This window comes from Solanum stenotomum, chromosome 7, assembly GCF_019186545.1.
Source record: "Solanum stenotomum isolate F172 chromosome 7, ASM1918654v1, whole genome shotgun sequence".
In the NCBI taxonomy this organism is placed as follows: domain Eukaryota; kingdom Viridiplantae; phylum Streptophyta; class Magnoliopsida; order Solanales; family Solanaceae; genus Solanum; species Solanum stenotomum.
Window position 1 is genome coordinate 1,634,353 of NC_064288.1, and position 16,913 is coordinate 1,651,265.

The following is a 16,913-nucleotide window of genomic DNA, read 5'->3' on the forward strand; positions in this document are numbered from 1 at the left end:
CAAGAGAGGAAATTTCAAGTATTCAGGGTCAATAATCCAATAAAATATAGAGATTGACGAGGATATTACACATCATATTGGAGCTGGATGAAATGGAGGCACACATCTAGAGCATTGTCTGGTAAAAATGTGTCACCAAGTCTTAAAGGTAAACTCTATAAAATGGTGCTCGTACTAATTGTCAATAACTATGTTGTATGTGGTGAAGTGTTGATGGGTCAAGAACGCATACATTATACATAGTGTTGATCCGTTTTAAGCCTATTTCACCAAGTAACTTTTGGATATACACAACTCATTTTAACTCGTCCAAATCCCGTCCAACACATTATGAAACTAATAGCTGCAAAATTCATGGATTCAACAAAAAAAAACTTGCGGACAACCGCGTCTCAATTGTTTTGTTTATGTTTCTTCTACGTTTATTATTGCAATAATATTACATGACCAAATTCTCGTAATGGAAAACACTCAATTGCCACTACTTAATTATGTCTCTTTCATTATCCCTTCCAAATCTTTTCTTTTCTGTTTAACTCATTTTATTTTATTTTCAAAAAAAAAAATATCTCTAGTGGTTTGACAATCCAAAATAAAACAAAATTTAATTATGAGTTTGTCGGTTCGACTGAATTCAATGTTACGAGTTCAAACTTTATATATATGTACAAATTAAATGACATATAGTTAATAAAACTTTATATATACGTACAAATTAAAATGACATATATTAAACTTTAAATCGTTATGTTTGGTGAAACAACGTATATCTTGCTTTTCCAACTTGGCACTCTTGTAGTCGTTCAAAATAATTGGTTAGGCTTTAATTAAAAATAATATTTTTCACCCTTTTCATAAGAGATATGTTCCTAATTTCTAAAGATTATGTTATTGAAATCTTCTATTTGGTACATAACTTTTGACATTCAAAGTTTAATTGTATAATTATGAGAAGTGTTATTTATTGAAATATGATAAATTTAGCGCAATTTTGTTAGCTGCATTTTAAAGATCACATATGTCCATATTGAGCTATATTGAAGCCTCAAACAATAAATAACACTTAATAAAAATGGACGGAAGTTCTCTAGGACGTTACTTAGATTTGGACTTATGACACTATTGAACGAATTATAACTTGTTGATATGAATTATTTTTTGTAAAAATTATTACGGTTTAAGGTTTAAGGATTCACAGGTCTGAAATCTTTTGTCGGAAAATTGAAGAATTCGAAATTATTCCTCTTGAACAAATATATTTTCAAATAATCAAAATCAATTCAAGTTATAAAAAAAAAAAAGGCAAATTATAGAAATCACATACTTTTAAGGCAAAATTACAATTTATCCCTTAAAAGTTTATAATTACAGAAATCCCTCAAACGGATACAATAATATAAGCGCTGATACATTAATCTGATGCGCGAGATACATTAATCGTTAAGTAGGATACATTACATTTTATACATGATACACTAATCTGATGTACATTTTATACATGATACACTAATCTAATGTACATTTTATACATGATACATTAATCTGATGCGCGAAATACAATAATATAAGCGCTGATACATTCATCTGATGTGCGAGATACACTAATCTGATGTGCGAAAATGAGAGATTTTGGAAATTTGAAAAACTTATAAGGGATAATGGTAATAAGTAAACTAAAAGATGATATTTCTGTAACTTTACCAAAAAAATAGCATTTTACTATACTTAACAATGAGTCTGAAGGACCTTTTGGGCCTATTAAAATACATTGGGCTCAGATTCAGAGCCCAATAAAATACTTTGCACCGCTGTAGTCATATTTGTAGTTTATACCAAAGAAATGCAAGATGAGAAGGACTTTTTTACGTTATGTTTCAATAGAATGAATTCGGTAAAGTTAGAATAGGCCCTATGGTTGATCGAAGGAACCCCTAGCGATCAAACACTCCCAACTATTGTATATTGGACCTTCATTTAGGCATCAATGATAAAAACTTTACATTTAGGTTTTGACAAGCCAAATTTCATACTTGTGAATTGAAATCCTTGAAATTTACAACCCAAGAGTTCGAACTTTATTTTGAAATGGCTAAATCTGCAAAAGATTATAAACTTGGCCTGTCAATTTATTTGTCTTGGTGAATACTTGGATATATAGTCAAAGGATATTTTCTTTGATCATAATTTTCTCAAATACTTTCTGAATATTCATAATTGTTAACTATTGTGACTGATAGTACTTTTATGTAGCATCTAAATATGTAAATTTCATTTTTTTTAAAATTAAAGACTTTATATCTGAATTTGCATTGAACATTAGTTAGTATATCCTCACACTTCGAATCAAGCCAAATAAATTGAATCAGATGGAGTAAACATTAATGACAAAAGATACATAAGAGAATTCTACTCCCCAAAGATCAGAATTCATTATTTGTAATCCCAATTCGTTTACAGAAATAAAATAATAACTCAAATCCAAAAAAAAAAAAAAACTATATAATTAAGTATTAGAACAAAAATGACATCTCATGAAGCTTTAACTTGTTGATATATGTTGTCCAAATCCTTCAAAACTGCTAGTGTACATTTTTGGAGGATCCAATACACTTCTGATAAATAATATTTCTAAAGAATTCAAGCAACATAACTTTTGATAATCGTTCAATAAAATCGATTGACCGCAATAAATCTGCGACGAGGCGGTGGACTCATACATGAAATGAATAAGAAGAGGATAGCAATAACAATAGCTATGAAGAGTGGACTCACATCAAAAATACTGCCTCCATCCATCTCCGCGCATACAAGTTTTCCCATTTTCGATCGAATTTAGGTACGTACCAAAATTCGTTAACGATGCAAATATAATCTGACAACTGATGATTAGAAGGCGAAATGAGGCTAATTATAGCAATTAGCAATCTTTATAAGACGTGTTAAATGTTAGTTAAGTTTGAACATTTGTAGTTGACACGAAATTTCTCAATTGGTCTACTTATTATTAATTTTAATACTTTTTGGGTAGACTTGAGACAATTTCAAAGTCTTTGTCCATTTATTGCATTTCCCTTTCATTTTTTCCTAGCCTCTTCTTAGTATTATCCCCCTTGAGTAACGATTGGGTTTTCGAAAGAGGTATTAAATATAGGGGAAAAAAATTTGCCAGAAAATTTGGCCAGAATGATAGTTTTTTTATGTTATTTTAACTTTTTAAATATTTTTACCCTTTTAACTTAAATACATTTTAACTAAAAAATGGAAAAAAAGATCAGTTTGTTTTAAAATAAAAAAAATATTATAGTTTTTTCAATTTTCTGGCCAAATTTTCTGGCCATTTAGCACTTCCGTTAAATATATATGATAATTCTATAATGATAATTTTCAAATTTACTTGTTCATCATAGAAGCAATCAAGTCAAAAATTTTGTTAAGAATACACAAGAGAAATATATACTCACAAAAAGTAATTTGTGATACGCAAAATTAACTTCGTATAATTTTTGATATATATAATATGGTTTTTCTATGAAGGGAACTCAACTGATCACCCTTCACTATATATGGCTACGCTACTGCATCATAATTCATAGGCCTATTAATTTTATAATAAGTCTAAATCAGTTTAGGTCTTTTAATAATCCCTAACGATTTCTTTCCTCCTCCTTTACAAATTAAAATCAATCATTTTCTTAAACAAATTTTAAGGATATATAAGCATCATCAATGATATACGTATAAAAATAATCAAATTATTATTATTATTATTATTATTATTAATAATAATAATAATAATAATAATAACTAGTATATGATTTTTTTGTGGCCCCATAGTTTTCATTTTAGGTGGCTTTTAATTAGGACTAAAGTTGACTTTGCATGAACAAGACTTAAGAATTAAGACTAGGACGCACATTATATATTGTTGACTTGTCGACATATATTATTCTTTTCGTTGTAGAGAATAGAGTGCTATAAACAGGCCGGCTCTAGGCCTTGAAAATAAGGCATGCTTTATTTTTTTTAAAAAAAAATATCTAATTACATAAATATTTTTATTATATTTATTATTATTTTCAAAAATTTGAAATAATTACATATGGTGTCTAATTAATAATTTTATACCAGATTTCAAATTAAATACATTTAGATACATGTATTTTTGTTACTTGATCACATTGAAATATATGTACATACTATATATATATATATATATATATATATATAGAGAGAGAGAGAGAGAGGAGCCAAATTGGAGGGAGGCGAGCGAGAGAGCTTGTGTATATGCATGTGAATCACACTAAATACATGTATCAAGGATATCAAATACATTCTAAAATACAGATGCATAAGAAGAAAGACGGGTGAGAGGCAGAGAGGCGAGTGACACGGGAGAGAGGCAAGCTAAAGAGTCAGATACATGTGAATCCACTTGGATACAATATATCTAGAACAAATTATACCTAATTTCGACTCCATGGTGTCTGAGATACATGTATCTAGGAACCGAAATCTGGCACGAATGGTAGTTTCGCCAACTCACAAAAGATATGTAATTAGACCCTAAACTAGTGATATTTTTGTTGTTTGCCCTTATTTTTAGCTATAATATATTAACGACTTTGCATCTTAAAAAAACTAGAAGAATAAACTATGTTTCAAGAATTAGCCGCTCCTGAATTCATGTTTGGCTTTTGGTAACTAATATGCTTGAGACGATCCTAATTCTATATCATAAATTTCTTAGTATTCATGATGAAAAAAATCTTTTATTTCTATTAGTGATTTTTTTGTTGTATATTAGGATTCAAATATGCCAACTATAGAACATGAATCACGTTACTTAAAAGGAAAAAGAGTGAGAGTTGAAACTTTACTACAATCTAAAAGATGACTTCTTTAAATAATGTCTAAGAAAGATTTGATGAATTGATTACAATGACATTCGGAAAAGAATTACTAAAAACAAGATCATTTAAAAAAATGAAAATTGAAAACTATATGAAAGTTCTTTTCTTTGGTTAAAAAAAAAAAGGACTTATAGCCTTTTAATTAAGTTAGCTTGTTAAATAAAACAAATTAAACAAAAAAGATGACTGAAATAATTTTCTAAAAACTTAACTCTTTTATTGTAATCCTTCTTATATCTTTTTTTTTTTTGCATTTCATTTGTATATTTTTTAAATGTTTTTCCTTTCTTAAATTTCACAAATATTTCAATTATTTAAGGTAATTAAACTATATTTATAATTATTATTATTATTATAACGAGTAAATTTCAACAACCACATGAAAATGGCAAATAATACTAATTTCTTTGTAAGATTCTTTTGGATTTTCGGACAAAGAAATTTTTTTTTCGCTTCATGAATAAGAGAGAGTCAAAAGGAAAAACCACATTCTCTTTTTGTGAAATTCAAAAGTAGAGAACGCATAGCATTATATAAGTACATAGAACCAAACGTAAAGCAACATTTTTTTAGCAAAGTTTTAGATGACAAAAGACTTTAGGACTTGTTGGAGCTTCAAAGTGTAACACTTCGAAGCCAAAAAGAATCAAAGGTAACTTGTTGATATCCAATATTCATTTTGAGATTTGAGTAATTCAAATTTATACCACATAAAATTCATTAAAGAAAAAAACATTTTCAATCAGAATATTTTTTTCTTTCTTTTTCAAAACTCGAACACGAATTTCTTTTTGAGGTGATATTTCACAAGAAAATCCAAAATGAGTCAAAAGCAACACCCAAACACGTCAGAATCCACTTGGAAAGTTGGAATAGAGACTGCCAGCAGTCAACTTATATTGTAAGAAAAATAATTGAGTAGTTAGTGATGAAGAGATATTTTATTTTATTTTTCAAAATAATTATGAAACAAAATATAAACTTAAATGAGAAATGATTTTAAGCCACTAAAAATGCAAAACTCAAGTAGCAAGATTTAATCATTGTCATTATTATGCAAGAATGATAGAGAAAAAGATTAAAGAGAATCCAAAGCCAAAGGTTGAAAAATAAAACTGTAATGATAATAATAATATTAAGAATAAAATGATGAAACGAATAAGCAATTATGAATATAATGATAGTCATAAATCAATAGACCAAAAAAGTAAACATGCAAGCATCATAAGTCAATTAAAAAAATCTACTCATTGAAATTTTATCATAGTTTCAATTTATTCGAATTGGAGACAGATAATATAAACGAGCTAACGAGGGTGAGAGTGGAGAGAGGAGTATGATAAATAAAGAAAAAGACAGAAAGAGCAGAGACAGAGATTCCAGCTTTTGCTTTCTTTTACTCTGGAATATCTGTAGTGTATTAGTATACCACTACTTTTATTTTTATATTTTTTTGTGTGTGGGGAGGTTGATGGAGATTCAGCCTTTTCTGCCAGATGAGGTGTCTGTTATATTATTGTCTGTCTCACTGTTTCTGTCTTTATTTGGTACTATTCAAATGCATTATAGAGAACAAAAAATCCACATCTTATTTTCATTAAATTTGTGGCTACAATAATTGTAAGATTATCCTATAGAGATTTCAACATGTTTTGGTTTCATCTTTTTGTTTTTTGGATTGTTTTGACTAGTCATCTATCAAGTGATAGTGGAAAGGAGAGAGTAATGCTCAAAAAGTTGTGAACACAAAATAATGTTATAGTAATAATCTCCTTATATATCTCCCAAGATGGAATCTTTCACATGCTCCACTATTCAACAAAAAATGACTCAACATTTATTACTTTTTCGATTAATTCAACAAGATACATGTAACCTCCAACTAGCAACAGATACCAGGTAATAACAAAAATTACCATGTTTCATCCATAAACATAGGTAATGGGTAGTGTGAACATGCATGTTGCTTCCTAGCCAAAAAACTATGGAAGACATATTCCCAAGTTCCAACAAAAACTAAGTGATTTCTTCGTATCTGTTCAAGTTAAAGTAAGCAAAAGCCTACAGATTTTGTAGATGTTGAATGTTGGTAAGAGGGTAATTTAGAGTTTGTCAAGTTAAAAGGCAGATACCCGGAGCAGCTTCAAGTTAGAGTTTGAAGACACTCCATTTCATAGAGAAAAAGTCAATAGAATAAATAAAGGGAACTACATAATGAAGCAAAGTCTGGAAATAGCACATACATGGCAAAAATATGCCCCCAAACCCCCCAAGCAAAATCCCACCCAAAGAAAACGAATAATTGTTACTCTAGATGATACACAGAAACTCAGAGTTCAAACTCTTTATTAAAAACTACCTGCTGTAAAGTAGCTCTCAGCCAAGAATAAAATTGATGGCGTATGAGCTCTGGAGCCTCTACTTCAAAGCAGTGAAGTTCCAACCCTCAACTGGCACTGCAACTACATAAGGCGTGACAAACAAATGCAGGAGGATAAACATAGCGCTAATACCTGCCCATCTTTCCATGTGAAGTCTTGCTGGAATTTTCCATTTGATGTGTGGCTCAGGTCAACCTTACAGCTGCATCTTCATCCATTGTCCAAACATAACCAGGTGTGTCAAATCTTCGTCCAGCCACAGTTCGATATATGTAAAGTTTCTCCACAGGACAGCTTTCTGGCCTTGTATCTGGAGGACCCCTCTCATCTATGACTTCCACATTAAGCCTAGGCATCTTCTGAGCTAGCATCTTACATGCTTCAAAACTTACTGAACAAGAAGACATCCAAAGGGATCGCATTGTCTCGAGCTTTGCAGCATTAGCCAAAAGAGCCTTGTCTCCAAACGGACAATCTCTGATCTCCAACTTCCGAAGGCTATCACAACCTGAGAGAACATGGTGGAGTCCCAAATCGCTATCACCAGCAAAAGCTATGGAAAGCATCTCCAACTTTTTAGCATGGGCGCCAATGTATTCAAAGACACGATCAGTAAGGAGGCCAGAAAGTGAAAGTCGCCGCAATTCCTTACAGTTCTCTACTATGGCCCCAAAACCAGCATCAAATGAACCAAGGGTTAAATAATCAGGAGTTCGAGGCTCAATGATACACAAGCGAAAACGGATCATGTTAGGTCGATTCCTAGCAATAGTAACTAAAGCTGCATTAGTCATTTGGCGGCAGAAGTATAAAACAGACTGGAGCTTTGGGCAGCCATCTGAGACAGCTACAAGGCCTTGCTCCGTCAAGGTTGTATTTGGTTCTGCAGCAAATGGGTCAGAAGGAAACACCCGCAGCTCTTGAAGGTCCTTACAATTGGCAGCAAGTTCCTCAAGACCAGTATCTTCGATGTAGTCTAGCACCTGCAGTCACATATATTGCAAGAAAAGCAATTCAGCACTTAAACATGATACTGGAGTTTATATTACAGAACCAGTTTGGGGAAGCCACTAGGGAAGAATAGATACAATTTTTCAGCATAGAACCATCACATTTAGATGGATTTTTAGGTACATTGGGTAGGCACAAGTATTAAAAAACTGAAACCCAGATCACAATATGAAGCATGTAACACTTGGCTTCAACTTCCAAGGAAAGTGAGCTGCTTAGCAATATAATATCAAATATATGTAGCCTGGAATCTTCCTAACCAGCATAGGTGAAGTTTATCTACAGAATGAATTACTTTTTGCCTATCCTTGGCAATTATTGCGTAAAGACAAATAATTTAGCATCGGAACAAAAATGACCTGAATATAGCTAAATGGTTTAAGAGGACCCATAAAGCTGAGACCAACTAAATTGGGATTAAGTTGTGGTTGATTGGTTGATCTGTAGCAGTTAGGTCTTTTCTTATTCTTCACTAAGAATATATGCTAAATGTCATCACAACAAGTATGATGTTACAATCTCATTGCCTCTTCTTCTTTATTAAAAAAAAAAAAAAAACATGTTTGCAGTTGCAGTGTCAAGAACATCAATTAAGACTTCAAAACATTTAGAGCATACCCACAAACGCTGCAAATTGTGACACTGACTTATGAGCTTGCCAAGCTCAGGGTTCTGACAGGTAGCATAGCTCAAATTCAAGGAGGTGAGTCTTGAGCACACTGGATATAAAGCTGGAAGGTAAGCTGGTACAACATCCCAAAACCCAGACAGGCATTTAAGTTGCTTGCAGCTCGAAAAAGCTTCTGTCAGGTTTGAGAAAAAATCAGATCGCACATCAGCAGAGAAAACACCTGTACCAAATTCGACCAACTGGGAAGTGCGGCGGAGCAAGTTTGGAAGCCTCTCAAGGGGCACAGCACGATTTATCCGAAGAGTTCTCAAATTAGGAGAGCGAGTAACCAGGCGCTCCAAAGCTAACAGACTGACCTCAGAAGCCAAACAGGCAATGTTAAGTGATACAAGTGACGTACAGTTATCAGGGAAATGGCTTAACCAATGCCCACTAAGGTCCTCCACTTCACTCTCCCCCAAGTCTAGTTTTCTCAGATTCCTGCAGCAAAACGGGAGTTAGATGACAATACCCATCTACACAATTATTCTATGATAAATTAAAGCAAATCAACAGACTCAACAGAAAACAACAAATGATAATAAATGACAGACGATATGAACAAGATAAATAAGAAAGATTTAGAATCATGTTTGCCTCAGAGCGACACATCTTTCAATTGGAATTTCAATAAATCACCATTTCCTATTCCTAACCCACTTAACCATTTCAACATTGAACTACAACTATACTCCATAACAAAACTCCCTCCTGATAAAACAAATGAATCCCACCAGAGAACCAAGAAACAAACATAAGGAAATCTCCAGATAATTAAGATAACATTCAAATCTTCAACTACTTCAAAACAAAGCAAAGCTAAAGGGCATGTTTACACAGTGTATACCACAAGAAATTAATGCTAAAAGGAAGTCCAACTGTTTAAATCCTATAACAATTAAGAAAACCCACAAGTTGGCATTTTCCGTTATAATTCTTAGAGATCTATAAATATAGGCTGCAAATGCAGAATTCTTGGGAAGGAAGTACAAGAAATTATTGACATCAGCTCATTCAATCAAAATCCAAAAAATTAATTCCCAGAAGTTCACCCCAAAAAAAGAAGCTAAAAGAAACAAACAAAAAGCTCTAATCTTAGAAGTATTAAAGTCAGATGAACCAGACTGATGCAATGTAGAAGCAAGACGTATCCAATAATACCATAATCACTTGAAGAAATGACAGTTCTTCAACTTCACTAACTACGAATTCATCTAAAGTAGATACTTCGTTTCCACTAATACGTTACATATCCTATAAACAGAACAAACAGCTGCAAGAAAAGTGCTTCTTCATTCTCGTGTTTAGCAAGGGATTATAACAAACCCCCAAAATGCATGCATACTGCATTCATCCAAAAGCTTAAGCTTTAACAACAATAAAAGTAATTGTCCAAACTAATACCCAAAATTAGATCTAATTACTTTACAGATTAAGACTTCTCTCACCACTAGCTACTTTACAGTGAGCAAAACAGAAGAGAAATGTCAAGCAAAAAAAAAAAATTCACCTGCAGTTAGCAGCAATAGCAGCAAGTCCATCAGTAGTAAACCCATCACATGAAGACAAAACCAACACTTTAAAGTTCTTAAACGACTTAGAAATCAACTCCAACGACTCATCAGTAATTACCATCCTCTTAAGCTTAATTTCTTCAAGCCATGTATAAGATTTAGACATAGCCAAAATCCAAGGATACACATAAGCTCCCCAACCTTCCGGTACAAGATTAAAGTCAGCAAAATGAGGCTTCCCTTTAAGCTCAACAGATCTGACTTCCGGAAACCGTCGGATCATGATCCTAGGGCTAACAGCATAGCAGTTTCCAACGAATATTCTCTTCCTACACCACCGTTCGATCTCGTACCATGATTTGCAGACTAGTGATACTGCGTTACGGTCCTTGTCGGAGGTGAGGAAGGAGAAGACGTGTTCTAGTACTTCCTCCGGGAATGCGTACGCCATTGTTGTACGGTAATGGAGGGGGAAGGGCAAAAGTGTAATTTCACAGTGAACTCGAGATTTACAGTAGTCCTTTTTCTTCCTTCTTCTTCTTCTTTTCTCAGATCTGAATCGACATTAACGAGCTTAGATTTGCTGTGTTTTAGAGAGAGAAAGAGGAGAGAGAGAGTGTGTTTGAGTGTTCTACAGAGAAGATAAGGTTTTATTATGTGATGATGTTGGAATTGGGGTAGGGGGTGGGTGTGGTCAAAATTTAACCAGAGTTGAGTATTCAAAGTTTACTGCAAAAAAAAAAAAAAAAAAACTTCTTTTCCGTTTTTTTCTGCACCCTATTTGAAAAGATTATGTAAGAATAAATAATTTTTATTACATAATAAAAATCTTGCTTTAAAATTAAAATTAAATTTCGTGCAAATTTCTTAAATAAACATTGATTTTTAACTTTGGTTCAAAATCATATGACCAAACGCTTACTAACTACTAACTATAGTAATTATAAAGCTTATGAATTGGATTTATATATTACATGTTGATTTATGAGTTTTTTATAATTGAGCTATTTATTGAAATAATATGTTTTATTATAATAAAAAGTTAATTGAACAGTAATACAAAATCATTATACAAAATCAAAATTCAATTGCACAACAATGCAAATATAGTGAAAACTGATGTTTAAATGTCTTTCTTATCATCTGTCCTTTGAAAATATTAATTATATAAAACTGCAAACATAAACTTTAAACACACTGTATAATAAAATCTTAAACATGATAATCTAACAATAAAGATAATAATTTGATTTTTTTTATTTGTTGTTCGATATTCATATTGAAGTCTGATTAAATTTGAATTCGCATCGAAAAATCTCACATTGAAGGTACAGTGTTTTTTAACAAGATGCAACTCTATATTCCGAAGAACTTGAACTCTGAATTTTAACTAAAGATGAAGAAGTAGTCGATTGAACTACATCCTATTGTATCGAGTATTGAGTTGTTGTCTTTTTTTTAATAAATACGTAGTTTCTTATATAAAACTATAAACATAAAATAGATTCAGATAGTTTTTTATTTTATGAAAATAAATTGAAAAAATAATTAATCATACCAAATAATATTTTTTTTATATTTTAATTTGAAATAATAATATATTACATTTTTCACTTTGAGCATTGGGGGATGAAAATGATACAAGACAATAGGTAATGGACAATCAAAGTCCAATTCCGAAACTTGTTATGCTACTTTTATTGAAGTTAAATTAGTTCTAGTTTTTGAATAGTAAATTAGAATATAAGGTATTTCAAGTTACAAGATGTTAAGAATATTTTTTTTATGATTTAAATTGCTTTTATTGAATATTTAATCTTAGTAATTTTTGAGTTTTATCTTGGATAACTTCTTTCCACTCGTATAATAATTTTTTTGTCTTTATATTTACAATAAAGTAATTAGATGAATTTCTATCATTATGATTTATATTCCCCTGACTCACCACCTTTTAAACACAAAAATAACCGAGAGAGTTTTTATCAAATTCCTATGAAATATTATCATGTTCTAACTTAGGCTTGTGACGTCTCTTACATGGCATTTTAAAGAGTGAAAAAAATTAACTAAATCATGTCAATATCAAAGAGAAAATGATATGATAATCGAACCATTGACACACCTTAAGATTAGAATTCTAAGTTTAAGAAATAATCTAATATACAATATGTAATCGTGAGTTCAAATAGTACTTAAACAAACGATTTGAAATTGTGATTTCAAATCTCAAATTCTCCAACAAGCATGATTTGAAAGGAATATCCTTCCTAATCGTTATTTTAATTTTCAAAAAATATTAAATTCTCAAAAGTTTATATTTTGTAAAAAAAATAACATTTAAAAAATTGTAAAAAAACAAAGAAGAAAAATGACTGATCTTACTTGGATTGGTGACATTATTTGTACCATGTGAAAGTATTATATTAAAAATAAGGAAAATTGTATATAATAGCAAACTATTAATTCAAATTAAATGTCATAACCACAGTTTGATTTAATTGTACCTCGTAGCAAACTGTTGCTATTTCGCCTCTCTCCCTAGTGAATCTCACTCGCCACTCTCAGCAGTCTCTTCCTCGCCTCTCTCGCTTTTATACAAACGCAAATGTATAAAATGTGTTTGTGTTTGTATAATGTAACGACCTGATTCTGTCGTTAGGGAAAAAACAAGAGAGAAAGAATTGGGGCCAGAAAACTTTTTCGTAGTAACTTGAGATTTCCTAGCCTAGTCCAAATTTGGACGAAATCAGAGTTAGTGAGATCTAGGGAAATTTGGTAGCAATTGGGTGACTTATTTATGATTTTGATTACATGAGTGGTTAGATAAGTGGTTAAGGAATCTGTACGACTTTACGGAATTGAATTCAAGTAAGTAGAACTCTCGAAATCAATCTTAGCGTGAACGGTATTTTCTGAGCGTCGTCGGTTAAAGGTGTGTTGTGAAATGGGGGTCTTGGAATTATTAAAATAGCTCACTTCTGTGCAAGCCGTTGGGGCGGGATTTCTGCCGCCCGGGCGAGGCCGCTGTAGCGGGGTGAGGACCATTGTGGCAGGTCCGACACGACTTAAGGTTGTAAATAAACCCCAAAATGTCTTTATTCTGCACTTTTCGACTTTGAGAGCTATGAGACGACCCCAGACGAGTTCTTGCGTTTTTCATCATTCTTGAGGCTAAAGGTAAGATTGTAACTCCCCCGAATCCGTGTTTCGATTCGTAGAACTTAGTTTCTTGTGTAATTATCGATGGGGAAGGGTTTTGATCTGTGATTTGTGGTGGAAAAAACCCTAAATTAGGTATTAGGATCTTGGGTTTGGTCTAGGGTTATTGGGTTTGTTATAATCCGGATAATTAGACCTTTGATTATTGATCCTTGCATATAAATTGTTGTTTGTAGATCTAGAACAAGCGGAAAGAATTCGGAAAGGAAAGATTCAAGTGTCGTAGGGGATTCAAGCTTGGATTCGAGATAGGTGATGGTTGTGATTTCATGTTGGTGTGATATATGTTTGTAATTGCTCATTATAATGCATGTATGTATGCAAATGTTGCATTATTGATCACACTAATCGTAAATGAGGGTAATTGAAGAATTGTATGCCATGAATCACCTCTTGTTGTATGATTGTAAGAATATACATTGTGATTGTGATGTTGGTTTGTTGAATGGATCGGGTGTTGCGTTTTGACACACTAACTTGGATCGGTTGCCACGTTCCGGCATAAACATGGGATCGATTGCCACGTTTCGGCATAATTATGGGATCGGTTACCACGTTACGGTATAAACATTGGATCAGGTACCACGTCCGGTATGCTAAAAGTTTGGGTGTGGGTTTCATGAGAGGACCATTGAATTGTGTTGTGTATCTACTTGTAATGATTACATTCATATCTAATGATGATTGATATTGGAAGATGGTATGTCGCTCTAAATTGATAACCAATGTGTATTATTGAGAACGTGGAATGCTACATTGATTATGAAAAGATGACTAATATTGTATACGTTCGGTATATTCCTGTTTTATAATGTTGTGGTTACTTGCGTGTGTTTCGCTTATTGGGATAGCCGTGTGATCCTACCAGTACATTGTAGTTGTGTACTGATATTGCACTTGCTTGTTCTTTGTTGAGTACAGGGCATTTTTAGGCGGCTATTGATAAACCTCAGCTAAGTGACTATTGAGTGTGACCGGATTCAAGGGTGAGCCAATTCTTTCAGGTTCTAGGGGTTGAATTTCCGCATTAGTTTGGTTAGTTGTTTGTTAAAACCTTGGAGTTTATGGGGACTCCATTTTTATAGTCATTTAAACCCGTTTCCGTATATTTAAATGCTTTAGTTTTCATAAAATTTGTTTGTTTGGGTTGTAGTAATAGTTCTCCCACCGGATGGTTTGTGTGGGTGCCAATCACGATGGTCTGGGTTGTGACATATAAATCGAGAGAAAATTGTATATATACACATATTTTTGTTCCTTTCTCCCAGATCTCGCTCGTCAGTCTCTCCCTCACCTCTCTCGCTTTATACAAACAGAAATGTACAAATTATGTTTCTATTTGTATAAGCGAAAGAAAATTATATATACACATGCAAATACATATATCTTTGTCCTATACACTTATAATTATACAATACAAATATTTCCCTGCCAGTTCTCTTTTGCCTTTCTCTCTTTCTCGTTTTATACAAACACAAATTATACAATTGATTCTTTTGTATATGTATACCGAAACAGATTATACAATTGCTTCTTTTGTATATATGTATAGCGAAATAGCCATAGCAAACATAAAGTTTGTTATTGAGCGCAATTATACAAACTAATAGCTATAGCATACAAATATAATTTTTATGTTTGTTATATGTGAAAGTTGCTCTAAAAATAACTAGTTATTACTGTTGTTAACTAACATATCTTTAATTTTTATGTATATTTAAAAACTTGTAATCACAAACATTTATTTATATCACAACATATAAAAATATGTAATTATCAATATGGCGTCTTCGTATATTCCAATATCTTGTTTATAAACTAAATTTGCTCATTTAGTAAATTTCATAAGAAATCTAAATTATATGACCAAATGATCGTAAGACTAAAAGAGCTCCATTCTAAGTTAGATTTTCCAAGTAAATAAAAAAACGACTCGATGCTTAAGAGATATCTATGTGTAATCAAGTAGCCGATCAAAGAATCTGTCTCAATTTATATATCTCACTTCTTTTTTTCATTAATTTTGCAAAAATAACTCTTAAAAATTTGTATAAAATGAAAATCAGATAAACAAATTTAAACGTAGGAAAAAAAAATTGAAGCATGAAATTAAAAAAAAAGAAAGTGTAAGCATGAAAATATAGGGAGGGGGTGGGTGGGGGACCTTGAGAAATGAAAAAGACTAGAGAATAGCACAAGGCTTTTTTACCCACTGTATAATTCGTGAACCGTCCTTTTCGATGTTTAACTTCTTCCCTCTAGTGGACGTTTTATTTTATTTTATTTTTTATTTTTTGCAGCTGCAGCAAACTCTTTTTTTTTTACTTTATAACTTTTTTTTTCTTTTTTAAAAGTTCCAAAGTACATAAAATCATTTTACTTTTTTATTACATACATAGATATATTTTGTAGTTTTTAGTAATTTAAATTAGTTACATACTAAAAAAAAGTAGTGTTCATATTGCATATATATTCTCTTTTAGGTATAAAATCTGAATCAAACAAGCATCTTAGATTATGTATTTAGTTAAATATCGTCATCACGTCATGTATAGAATAAGAGAATAAAATATGTAATTATAGTGTAAGTTAACTGGCAATATATAATTTTCTTACGCCATTACATTACATTATCATATCACAACACATTTCATAGACACACCTTAACTAAACAAATGTTCTATTACCAACTACACTATGAGCGAAATTTCAGAGACACACCTTAACTAAATTAAGGTCCTATTACCTCCTCGAACTCATTTATTTTGTCATTTTATACACATTTTGGCTTACGTGCTCACTCTGTGACTCCACGTAGTTGGAGGAGCGTGAGAGATGTTTAAATGCCACGTAAGCCAACAAGGTGTACAAAATTATAAAAAATGAGTTCCGGAGGAGGAGGGGGGGGGGGGTAATAGGACATTATTTTGGTTAAATATGTCTCTGGGATTTCGGTCATAGTCTACCGGTACTTCTGTCTTATCCCTATTTTTAGAACGATATCAAATAAATACTATAATAATATCTAAATTCACGATTAAACATTTATAGATATTTAATGTAATTTTAATTAATTAAAACACATAATTTACACAAAAATTACTAAATTTACCTGAATCCATAATAAATACTACATTAGATCCTCCCTTGAAAACTAATAAATTAGCATGATAATAGAATACATAATCTGTTATAACTAATTAAACTG

At 31.8% G+C, this 16,913-nt stretch overlaps 1 protein-coding gene across 1 annotated transcript; it reads right to left on the minus strand.

The window, feature by feature from the left end:
• Nucleotides 1-7,176: 7,176 nt before the first annotated feature.
• LOC125870503 (protein TRANSPORT INHIBITOR RESPONSE 1-like) lies at nucleotides 7,177-11,117 on the minus strand. The gene is made up of 3 exons (XM_049550949.1): nucleotides 10,483-11,117; nucleotides 8,921-9,413; nucleotides 7,177-8,274 (listed from the first exon to the last, which is right to left on the minus strand). The coding sequence occupies exons 1-3, from the start codon at nucleotides 10,935-10,937 to the stop codon at nucleotides 7,477-7,479; spliced, it is 1,746 nt and encodes a 581-aa protein (XP_049406906.1). The 5' UTR covers nucleotides 10,938-11,117; the 3' UTR covers nucleotides 7,177-7,476.
• Nucleotides 11,118-16,913: the final 5,796 nt, after the last annotated feature.